The 12,563-nt window shown below is 44.4% G+C and overlaps 1 protein-coding gene across 3 annotated transcripts in view; it reads right to left on the bottom strand.

Annotated features, from left to right (window-relative positions):
* LOC147111637 (short transient receptor potential channel 6-like) overlaps positions 1 to 12,563 on the bottom strand; it is a 263,222-nt gene that overhangs the window by 159,475 nt on the left and 91,184 nt on the right. For all 3 annotated transcript variants that reach the window (XM_085998725.1, XM_085998727.1, XM_085998726.1), the window contains exons 3-5: positions 4,828 to 5,013; positions 1,238 to 1,402; positions 27 to 243 (exon numbers count right to left, since the gene is read on the bottom strand). In XM_085998725.1, the coding sequence (XP_085854851.1) occupies positions 27 to 243; positions 1,238 to 1,402; positions 4,828 to 5,013 (568 nt within the window). The remainder of the gene's footprint in view (positions 1 to 26; positions 244 to 1,237; positions 1,403 to 4,827; positions 5,014 to 12,563) is intronic.

Raw genomic sequence — 12,563 nt, 5'->3', positions numbered from 1 at the left:
TGATGACAATCAAAACAAATCCCTACCTATTACCCAGGAAACAATTAGAAGTTCCATCCATGTGAAGCCAGTTGTTTTCATCCTGAAGAGCTGTCTGGGGTGATCTGTAGTCGACTCGTTTGGCAGGAGTTTGGTGCCTTCAAATCTGTCAGCCGCATTCATAATCAGCAGGCCAAGAAAAACAGTGAAAGAAGCTCCGTGTGCCACAAATTTCATAAATGGTGCTCGCATGATCTTCCCCAGCTGCAACACCACAAAAGATATTTACAGTTTACAGCATTGTTCACCTCGCTAGTAAAAAATAACAATCTTAAGAGAAAACCTATAGATGAAACGAATCTCGAGATTCCAAGAAAACTGATATGGAGATCTGCTTTGCCATTGTAATTATGTATCACTGGATACTAATTTTACTCACTAAGCATTTCATTTTTAAGAGTAATTCTCTGTTTTTACAACCTTTCAGTTTGTGCCAGACTCACTCCCTTTTACTGACCTCTTTGGGTTTCCTTGTAGAGAGAAATATTCTTTGTAGTCTGACCTTTATCCACTAATCCAATTTATTGCATCATTAATTAGTAATTGTAATTTATGGTTTGAATATTGCTAGATCAAAATATTAGATAATTTGAGATATTCCCTCCCAAATACAAATCAGAGTCAAGGAAAAACCACAAGCATAAGACATCACCAATCAAATGCTATTGCCCAGGAAATGATAGATTGCAGCTCACAATGTTCGAACCAGCAATAACCTGAATTGATGCCTGCTCACACAATAGCAAAACACTACTGGCCGCAAAGCAAGTTTATCCTTTTCCCAAGCACTGATGGCAGAAGGCTGAAGGAAATATATGGAACAATCAGAAAAGAGTGGGTAAAATCAATAAATGAGTGCTGCAGTAATTACCTCTCAGTCAATGCGACCAGTCAAATAAAATTGACTTGCCTCCTATGAAATACATTAGCAGATATTTGAATATTTAAATAAAGGTATAACTGGTATAACAGAAGTATCAAATGTAGCCAGCAGTGGATTGCAGCTGGCGCAATAGGCAGAAAATGCCCTAATCAATCATCACACAGGTGGAGGGGGGGAAGGATCACACTCTTGTTATATATCCACTGCACAACATTCTCTAATGGAAATAAAACTGGAACCTTTACACTCAATCGAGTGGGTTTGCTCCCCGCACTACTGATGTGAGAAGAGCTTTAAAAGCTGAAGATGACTAACCTTGCTGCAGGGTGCAATCCAATAGCACAAGGCCAGGAATGGCAGGCCAATGGCTACAGCAAGCACTACCAGAAACTTGGCTGCTATTGGCTGCTGACGTAATCCTGAGAGATTTTCGTACCAGATAGATAGAAGCTGCTGTTGACAGTTTGGATGAGCTACAAACTTAAAAAGGAAACGCAATATGATAAGTTAGAAATCAAAGTGAAAGTTATTAATGAAACTAATTTTTTTTTTTTTAAACCTTTTAAATATGATGCACTTCTAATGCAATATTTTTCTTACTCTTTCACCAAACAGATGAAGTTGATAAATGTATTAATGATGTAATTATATAAAAGTGTTAGTGTTGGTCATTAAGATAAAACATTTTAATTCAGAAAACTTGGTTAGACTTTTTTGAAGGTGAGTTTATTTCAAATTTACAACCTCTTTACATGATGTTTCTGTAACTTTTGCAAAAAATTCAAATTTAAAAAATCTAGCCCTTAAACTGCTAGCAGTTCCAATGAATTCCAAACTGCTTTTGGAAATATAGGTGATCTACATTACATGGGCCAAATGGCCTCCTTCTGTGCCGTTATGATGCCTGTGCAGTTGCACCCTTGACCTCACCCTCTGATTCAGCTCCTCCTCATCCTCCATTTCAGCCAGGAATAAGGGGATTCCTAGATGCAAGGTCATAAATGACTGGCTTTCAGGCAGTTTCAGTGAGGGGGATGGGATAAAGGGGTTGGAGGGTCAGAAGAAATGATGATTGATCCTTTACAGTTGAACTGGTTGGCAGACAGAAAGCAAAGAGTTGGAATAAACGGGTCGTTTTCCGAGTGGCAGGCAGTGACTAGTGGGGTACCGCAAGGATCGGTTCCAGGACCCCAGCTGTTCACAATATATATTAATGATCTGGACGAGGGAATTGGATGTAATATCTCCAAATTTGCAGATGACACAAAGCTGGGTGGGAGGGTAAGCTGTGAGGAGGATGTCGTGAAACTCCAGTACGATTTGGACAGGTTGGGTGATTGGGCAGAAACATGGCAAATGCACTATAATGTGGATAAATGTGAGGTTATCCACTTTGGTGGCAAAAACAGGAAGGCAGATTATTATTTGAATGGCAATAGATTGGGAGAAGGGGAAGTGCAAAGAGACCTGGGTGTTATTGTGCACCAGTCGCTGAAGGTAAGCATGCAGGTGCAGCAGGCGGTTAAGAAGGTAAATGGTATGTTGGCCTTCGTAGCAAGCGGGTTCGAGTACAGGAACAAGGATGTCTTGCTACAGTTGTACAGGGCCTTGGTGAGACCGCACCTTGAGTATTGTGTGCAGTTTTGGTCACCTTACTTGAGGAAGGACGTTCTTGCCATGGAGGGAGTGCAGCGAAGATTCACCAGGCTGACACCTGGGGTGGCAGGAATGACGTATGAGGAGAGATTGTGTCGATTGGGCTTATACTCACTGGAGTTTAGAAGATTGAGAGGGGATCTCATCGAAACCTATAAAATTCTGTCAGGTCTGGACAGACTAGATGCAGGAAGGATGTTTCTGATGGCCGGGGAGTCCAGAACCAGGGGTCATAGTCTAAGGATAAGGGGTAAGCTATTTAGGACTGAAATGAGGAGGAATTTCTTCACCCAGAGAGTGGTGAACCTGTGGAATTCTCTGCCACAGAGGGCGGTGGAGGCCAGTTCATTAAATATATTCAAGAAAGAGTTGGATGTATTTCTTGAGGCTAAAGGGATATGGGGAGAAGGCAGGGACAGGGTACTGAATTTGGATGATCAGCCATGATCTCATTGAATGGTGGAGCAGGCTCGAAGGGCCGAATGGCCTACTCCTGCTCCTATCTTCTATGTTTCTATGATATGCTAATGCTACATCCTGCAGAGGCCCGGATTCACTATAAGTGAAATGAAGAATAAATGATAACAATAGAGATCTTCGCAAACAATACAAACAATAGCACAACTACAGGCCTCAATATAAACATTTGTCATTTAACAATGAATGCCTCTGAGCACTCCATTTGGCAACCAAAAAGGGCAGGGAGGGAAGCGGAAGTCACAGCAAATGATGTCATCCTTGAGGAGCTGGCACTGCTCTGACACGGAAAACGACACTGATGCATCCTGGGCCACTACTCCAGAGTTGCATCATCCCGTGCTGATTTCACCTCCCACTTCTACTCTTCCTCCCGTGTCGAACAGAAAGCCCAGGCCACTGTGCCTACAGTTCCTGCCTCTTAATATAACATCTAGTGGAAGATTTTTATTTTAGACTCGTATATGGGGATGATTTTCTCCCTGTTTTTGAGGGACCAGGGTGGTAGCAGTAGGGGGTTGAAAATTGCAGGGTTTCACTTACTGTCCCATTCCCTCTGATGTCTATCCCACTGCAATTTTGGGTCAGGCCAAGAAATGGGACAAAGCCTACCTGAATATGCAAATCAGGATCTTACAGTAGGATCCCAATGCAATTTTGTCAGTACCAATGGATGTCGAGGGTCCTCACCAGTGGTCACTGAGTGACAGCAGCCAGCTTACCGATCCAATTAAAAAGAGGCCTCACCATGAAAATAGTATGGACCTCTCACTGGTACCTTCAGGTGGGCAATGCAACTGTGAATGCACCACCCACTGCCCACCAGATATGTACCCAAACCAAAAATTGGCCCCACAGATGTTACAGTGCAAAATGGGCCTTCTGGCCCATTGAATCAGCGCCTATGATATATCAATACCTTGCAATATTTTTCTTTTTCAAGCAACTATCCAATTCAAATATCTGTTATTAATTCATATGTCTGCTTATGAACTTATATATCAGTTTCTAGGCATTACAACAGTGACAACACTTCAAAAGTACTTCATTGGCTATAAAGTGCTTTGGGACATCCTGAGGTAGTGAAAGGTGTTATATATATGTAAGTCTTTTCTTTTAGGCGGATTACTTAAATGTAATCATATACTTAAACATTAAACAATGATCAATTAACCTTTTAAGTATTAACTGATTGATTCTTAGTAATCCTATTGTTGCATGGATTTTAGTGGTAACACCAATGTATATTTAAGCCTGAAGTAAAATTTTATTTTATTCTTTGATTAACAAAATGGGCTACCTAATCATAAAATATATTAGCCCACCAACAGAACAGGTATCAGCCCGTCAAGTTATCACAAAAAAACTCATTCAATGTCCTCTCCCACCTCTACAGCCCATAATGATCTTCACATACTACACGCACGTATTAGGACATTTTACACCATGTTTTTGGTGCACACATGTTAAAGTTCCACTGCTAGGAAAATACAATTAGTAAAACTAGTCGCAATAGATAAAACAATGATGTACTTCTAACTTTAAAAAACACAGGCAGCCAGTTAAGCTTCTAAAATTTGAAGGTTCATAGGCTCATTTATATTTCCCAGCCTTTGCCTGGGATTAGTAAAATAGTAATTTCAAAATCCTGTCATTCTGCTCTTACAGGTAGATAAGGTTAAAATAAATTCACAATTTTACAGAAAAATGTGATTAAATAAGAATTTATATTATAGAAGCGTATTAAATTAGAATTTTACAACGCTTCATACCTTTTTGACCTCACATTTAATGGCCAATTTTAGCCGACTAAGGCTCGGTCGAAAATGCAGGTTACTGCTGGGATTGGTCTCCACAGTCCCATTCAAAATGGCTTCTACTTCTTCAGTAATCCGGCACAAGTCTAGAAGTCCAACAACAAAATCTTTGCATTGCATAGATAATTTTTTGTAATCGTTCTGAAAAAACACAAATTTGAAGCAATTAAACTGTTGGGAGTCTTGACTTTAATGCTCAAGTACACCTACACTTCCACTGATACAATGTTAGATTTATAGATCCTGAAATTCCTCATAACACGATCCAAGAGGTTACACTGCAAATTGTGCCCACTGGAGCCCTCCAGTCCTGACCTAGCTGAAGTTTACAATGCCAGTGGGAGGGCATCTAATTTGCATGGGACCGATGGGCCCAAGCGCCACTACAAGCATATCTCCAGCACCCGCCTGCCTCATGCAGCCAGAAATTCCATAGATTATGTATCATAGGTTCTGTAATAATTTTATGGTTGGTATTTTAGAAATGGCATTTTTGCCTTCATGCAGAGCTTACTCTTTTTTTAAAGAATATTGAATGTTTAAATGCATAGCCCAGGATTATATTAAAACACATATGGGGAAAAATTCAGTATTGACCATTTTGGGGCACTAACTTTAGCGCCGGCGAATGCGAAATTGAGTTTTAGCGTCCCAAGAGGGAGGTGGAGCGCTAAATCAAGTGCTACACACTTCTCTTAGGGTGCTAACGTCAAAGAGGGGAGCACTACCTTCAGAGTTCCAGCACTGTCAATTACAGAGTCCTCAGACTGGTGCCTTCCAGTTCTTAAAGGGGAGGTTCAATCATGCTGCACAGCCTCACTCTGATCATTGATGCTTGTGAACTGAGCCTGCAAGGAGCTGCAGCTGATTGCTGATCAGACGCACAGACAGAGAGCTCACTGGTTCAGCGACCATGCCTTGAGGCTCTGGTCGCGGCTGTGGAACGCCGATGGGCAGTGCTCTTCCCGGACACTGGCAGGAGGCCATCGCCACAGGCCTTTCGGAGGATGTGGAGGGAGGTCACCCAGCATGTGTCGGACAGAAGTGTGGTCCCCAGAATTCCCATCCAGTGCCGAAAGAAATTCAATGATCTCACTCAGGTGGTCAAGGTGAGTACATGCTTCAAAAACCTGTACATGTCACCATCTCACCTCACTCTGTACACACACTGTATAAACCGCCACATCCCCATCACTCACCCACCAACTATGCCCGCCTACTAAAAGTGACATGCACATCTCATGCCTTGCATGCATTAACAGCCATTCAACTATTGTAGGCACATATGCCAAACACATAGCTGCACACTCACTCACACACTTTCCTTTTCCTTGCAGGTCAAGCTTGCTCACAACAAGAGGGAGCAGGTACGAACGGGAGAAGGTGAGGCGGACCTACACCCCTTTACAGACCTGGAGGAGTGAGTGGGCCGCATCGTCACAGTCCAGGTCGTGAGCGCTGTGGCCATCGGAGACGTCAACCCCCTTGGGGACAACGACGGTATGTTCATCACCTCTCCTTCGTCTCTCATGCCACTTCCCCCTCACACCACAAGCCTTTCCCACTTTCCATTTAAGTATACTGTCTCCATTCCTTGCTCCCTTCCTGCCCCATTCCCCTGGCCTTAACCCCACTTTTGTGCCTTTATGCTTTCAGATAATCAGCCACCACGTGACCAGCCTGTCCCTCAGCCTCCCAGTGGCAGCGATGCAGGAGAGGAGGAGGAAGAACAAGCCAGAGCCTCACTGCCTGTGTCTCCCAAAGACGCAAGGTCCAATAATGAGGCACGCGGTCGCTGGAGGGGAGCCTAGTACATGGGTCTGATGTGGGTGAAGCTCCAGGACCTAGCAGGCTGCAGCAACGCCAGAGGGAAAGGGAAGCTCGGGGGCCATCTCCTTGGAGGGTGCATTAGCACACGGGTTCTGCTGCACAGGACTCAGATGAGGACCTCGATGTGGAGGCGATGACCAGACAGGCGACAGGCATGCACACCGAGCTCTTGGGTGCAATGGCAAGCATGCCCGTGAGCATGGATGCACTGGCTAAGAGCATAGAGGAGTCCACATCCAACATTGCACTCATCTCTGCGCACACCATTGGGCCCATCCTAGGATGGTCGACTCGCAGAGACTGTGGGGACCCAGACCTCATGCCGCATGTCATGGGTGAGGTGGCAGCAGCTATTGCAGCACAGGCCAAGGCAACGCAATGGCTTTTGCTGTAATGGAGTCAGTGGTTGCTGGCATGCAATCTCAGACTGCTCTCATGAAGTTTCAGATTGATGACACGCAAGCGCTGACTGCTGCCATCATCGCTGGGTCGCCCACAGTCCACCAGGGGTCTGATGGTGCTACAGCAGGTCAGCAATCTGTTATCGAGCAGATTGCTCTGGATGTTGAGGTTCTGTCCTGGGGGAGTGGCAGTGTGTCAGTCAAGCAGGAAGGTGCTGTCCCCTCAGGCTGACCGCATTCCTGCTCCCACCACATCAAGGCAGCATTTTGACCGAGTGTGGCATCAAGGAGCCCTAGTAAAACTAAAGTCAATGGGAATCGGGAGGGGGGGGAAAACTCTCCACTGGCTGGAGTCAGACCTAGCACAAAGGAAGATGGTTGTGGTGATTGAAGGTCAGTCATCACAGCCCCAGGACATCATTGCAGGAGTTCCTCAGGACACTGTCCTAGGCCCAACCATCTTCAGCTGCTTCAGCAATGACCTTCCCTCCAACATAAGGTCAGAAATGTAGATGTTCGCTGATGACTTCACAGTGTTCAGTGCCATTCACAACTCCTCAGATAATGAAGCAGTCCATGCCCGCATGCAACAAGACCTGGACGACATTGAGGCTTGGGCTGATAAGTGGCAGGTAACATTCGCGCCACAGAAGTGCCATGCAATGGCTATCTCCAACAAGCGAGAGTCCAGACACTGTCCCTTGACATTCAATGGCATTAGCATCTCCGCATCCCCCACCATCAACATCCTGGGGGTCACCATTGACCAGAAACTTAACTGGGCCAGCCACATAAATACTGTGGCAAAAAGAGGTCAGAGGCTAGGTATTCTGCAGCGAGTGTCGCACCTCCTGACTCCCCAAAGCCTTTCCACCATCTACAAGGCACAAGTACGGAGTGTGATGGAATATTTTCCACTTGCCTGGTTGAGTGCAGCTCCAACAACACTCAAGAAGCTCGACACCATCCTGGACAAAGCAGCCCACTTGATTGGCACCCCCTCTACCACCTTAAACATCCACTCCCTCCACCACCGGGATACCGTGACTGCAGTGTGTACCATCTACAAGATGCACTGCAGCAACTCGCCAAGGCTTCTTCGGCAGCACCTCCCAAACCCGTGACCTCTTCCACCTAGAAGGACAAGGACAGCAGACGCATGGGAACACCACCACCTCCAAGTTCCCCTCCAAGTCACACACCATCCTGACTTAGAAGTATATCGCTGATCCTTCATCGTCGCTGGGTCAAAATCCTGGAACTCCCTACATAATAGCACTGTGGGGGTACCTTCACCACACAGACTGCAGCGGTTCAAGAAGGTGGCTCACCACTACCTTTTCAAGGGCAATTAGGGATGAGCCACATCCCATAAAAACACATTTTTAAAAATGGTGGACAGTGGGATTCCAGCAGGAATGGGGCGGTAAAGCTGAATGCTCCATTTTAAAGTAGTGTTGTCCAATATGTCAGCCACTAGTCACATATGGTGAATCAGAATCCAGATGTGGAGAATTGCATTTCTGATTGGTAACTAAAAATAAGTAGACACTCATTGGGCATGTGATCTCAATACACATATTCTCACAGCATGTGAGCTTTAGCCTTTTTTGTTCATTTGCTGGTAGAATGGCAGAACGAAAAGCAGAGTGTACGAGTGTTTTTTGATTGGCGTGAGTGTTTTATTTCTTTAGTTACTGAATGGCAGTAGATGTTTACAATAAATATACACACATGAAGTACATTTACCTGTATTGTGTGAGTGTATCTAAGGCATTTTCTACTTAAATTAATGTATGTGGCCAAAACATTGTCGCCTCAGCCACATCAATCTAGAATCGGGGCAGAGGGTGTTTAAGAATAATATTAATAAATTTAATTAATTACATAGAATGGGAGAACAGGTGATGTGTTGCTGCTGCAATATGTGGGAGCTGGTGGACACCATTGATGCTCACGGTGATCACATTTGCAGTAAGTGTTGGCTGCTCGAGGAATTCCGGCTCCGTGTTGAAGAGCTGGAGTCCGAGCTTCAAACACTGAGACACATCAGGGAGGGGGAGAGTTACCTGGACTCTGTGTATCACGAGGTAGTCACACCAATTAGATTAATTAATTCAGATGTAGTCCGTGGCCAGGGTCAGGATGGTGTGACTAGAAGTGAGGCAGGTACGGGGATCCAGGAGGTAGTGTTTGAGGAGCCGCAGCCCTTGCACTTGTCCAACAGGTTCGAGGCTCGTACTCCCTGTGAGGATGGGAACAGGGACTGCGGGGAGGATGAGCAACCTGGCCACAGCACCGTGGAGCGGGGGGCCATTCAAGTGGGGGGGAGTTAAAAGAAATGTTGTAGTGGTAGGGGATAGTATCGTTAGGGGGATAGATAGAGTTCTTTGCAGCCGAGAGGGAGAGTCCCGAAGGCTGTGTTGCCTGCCCGGTGCCAGGGTTAAGGACATCTCCTCTGGACTGGAGAGAAACTTGGAGTGGGAGGGGGAGGATCCAGTTGTCGTGGTCCATGTTGGTACCAACGACATAGATAGGACAAGGAAGGAGGTTCTGCTGAGGGAGTTTGAGCAGCTAGGGGCCAAATTAAAAAGCAGAACCACAAGGGTACTAATCTCTGGATTATTACCTGAGCCACGAGCGAAGTTGGCTAGGACAAATAAAATTAGAGAGTTAAATGCGTGGCTCAAAGACTGGTGTGGGAGAAATGGGTTTTGCTTCCTGGGACACTGGCATCAGTACTGGGGCAGGAGGGAGCTGTTCCGTTGGGACGGGCTTCACTTGGCCAGTGCTGGGCCTAGAGTCCTGGCGGATCATATAACTAGGGCTGTAGAGAGGGCTTTAAACTAACTAGTAGGGGGGGAGGTTCCTAGAGAGCAAATAATAAAAATGACAACAGAGAAGGTCATAGACTTAGGTAGCAGTGGGGAAATTAAAAACCAGAGCATGTCAGGAAGGGGCAGAAGGTATGGAGTAAAAGGTAAAGTAATAAAAAGGGCAAAAGCAGGAACTAAGTGTCACAAAACATCTTTGAAAGTTCTCTATCTGAATGCACGTAGCATTCGTAACAAAATAGACGAGTTAATGGCACAAATATTTACATATGGGTATGATCTTGTGGCCATTACAGAAACATGGCTGCAGGGTGACAATGCCTGGGAATTAAACATACCAGGTTATTTAACGATCAGGAAGGACAGGCAGGAAGGAAGGGGAGGTGGGGTGGCTATGTTAATAAAGGAAGGAATCACTGTAATACAGAGAAATGATATTGGGTCAAAAGATCAGGATAATGAAACAGTTTGGGTGGAGGTAAGGAATAATAAGGGGAAAAAAACACTAGTGGGCGTAGTCTATAGGCCTCCAAACAGTGGCAACTCTGTTGGACGGAGTATCAATCAGGAAATAGTTGAGGCTTGTAATAAGGGAACATCTATAATTATGGGGGATTTTAACTATCATATTAATTGGACAAATCAAATTGGGCAGGGCTGCCTTGAGGATGAGTTCATTGAGTGTATTAGGGATGGGTTTCTTGAGCAGTATGTAACTGAACCGACCAGGGGGCAAGCAGCCTTAGATCTGGTCCTGTGTAACGAGACAGGATTAATTAAAAATGTCCTAGTAAAGGATCCCCTTGGAATGAGTGACCATAACATGGTTGAATTCCATATTCAATTAGAGGGTGAGAAGGTTGGATCTCAAACAAGCGTGCTAAGCTTGAATAAAGGAGACTATGAAGGTATGAGAGCGGAATTGAGTAGAATGGATTGGGAAAATAGATTAAAGGGTAAGACGATGCATGATCAGTGGTGTACATTTAAGGAGTTATTTTACAACTTCCAAAAAAATATATTCCACTGAGAAGAAAAGGGTGTAAAAGAAAAGACAGCCATCCGTGGCTTAGTAAAGAAATTAAGGATAGTATTCGACTAAAAACAAGGGCATATAAAGGTAGCCAAATCTAGCGGGGGGATAGAGGATTGGGAAAACTTTAAAAGACAGCAAAAAATAACTAAAAGATTAAGAAAGGGAAGATAGATTATGAAAGTAAATTAGCAAAAAATATAAAAACAGATAGTAAGAGTTTTTATAGTTATATAAAAAGAAAAAGGGTGGCTAAAGTAAATGTTGGTCCCTTAGAGGATGAGACCGGGAAATTAATGGTGGGATATATGGAGATGGCAAAAACACTGAATGAATATTTTGTATCAGTCTTTACAGTGGAAGACACTAAGAATATCCCAACACTGGACAAACAGGGGGCTAAAGGGGGGGGGAGGAGCTAAACACAATCAAAATCACTAAGGAACTGGTACTCGGTAAAATAATGGGACTCCAGGCGGATAAATCACCTGGACCTGATGGCTTACATCCTAGGGTCTTGAGGGAAGTGGCGGTAGGGATTGTGGATGCATTGGTAATAATTTTCCAAAACTCCCTGGACTCGGCAAAGGTCCCGGCAGACTGGAAAACTGCTAATGTAACACCCTTATTTAAAAAGGGCAGTAGACAGAAGGCTGGAAACTATAGACCAGTTAGCCTAACATCTGTGGTAGGTAAAATTTTGGAGTCCATTATTAAGGAGACAGTAACAGGACATTTGGATAATCATAATTTAATAGGACAAAGTCAGCATGGTTTTATGAAGGGGAAGTCATGTTTGACAAATTTGCTGGAGTTCTTTGAGGAAGTAACATATAGGGTGGATAAAGGGGAACCAGTGGACGTAGTGTATTTAGACTTCCAAAAGGCATTTGACAAGGTGCCACACAAAAGATTATTGCTTAAGATAAAAAATCACAGGATTGGGGGTAATATTCTGGCATGGATAGAGGATTGGCTATCTAACAGAAGGCAGAGAGTTTGGATAAATGGTTCATTCTCAGACTGGCAATCAGTAACTAGTGGTGTTCCGCAAGGGTCAGTGCTGGGTCCCCAACTCTTTACAATCTATATTAACGATTTGGAGGAGGGGACCGAGTGTAACATATCAAAGTTTGCAGATGATACTAAGATGGGAGGGAAAGTAGTGAGTGAGGAGGACATAAAAAACCTGCAAGGGGACATAGACAGGCTAAATAAGTGGGCAGAGATTTGGCAGATGGAATACAATACTGGAAAGTGTGAGGTTATGCACTTTGGCAGGAAAAATCGTAGAGCAAGTTATTATCTTAATGGCAAGAAACTGGAAAGTACTGAAGTACAAAGGGATCTGGGGGTCCTGGTGCACGAAACTCAAAAAGGTTAGTATGCAGGTGCAGCAAGTGATTAAGAAGGCCAATGGAATGTTGGCTTTCATTGCTAGGGGGATAGAATATAAAAATAGGGAGGTATTGCTTCAGTTGTACAAGGTATTGGTGAGACCGCACCTGGAATACTGCGTACAGTTTTGGTGTCCATACTTAAGAAAGGACATACTTGCTCTCGAGTCAGTACAAAGAAGGTTCACTCGGTTAA

Source organism: Somniosus microcephalus, chromosome 10 (genome assembly GCF_052327205.1).
Source record: "Somniosus microcephalus isolate GS21.2 chromosome 10, FLI_Smic_1.0, whole genome shotgun sequence".
In the NCBI taxonomy this organism is placed as follows: Eukaryota; Metazoa; Chordata; class Chondrichthyes; order Squaliformes; family Somniosidae; genus Somniosus; species Somniosus microcephalus.
Note: the sequence above shows the minus strand (reverse complement) of the source record. Positions and strands in the feature narration are given on the sequence as shown.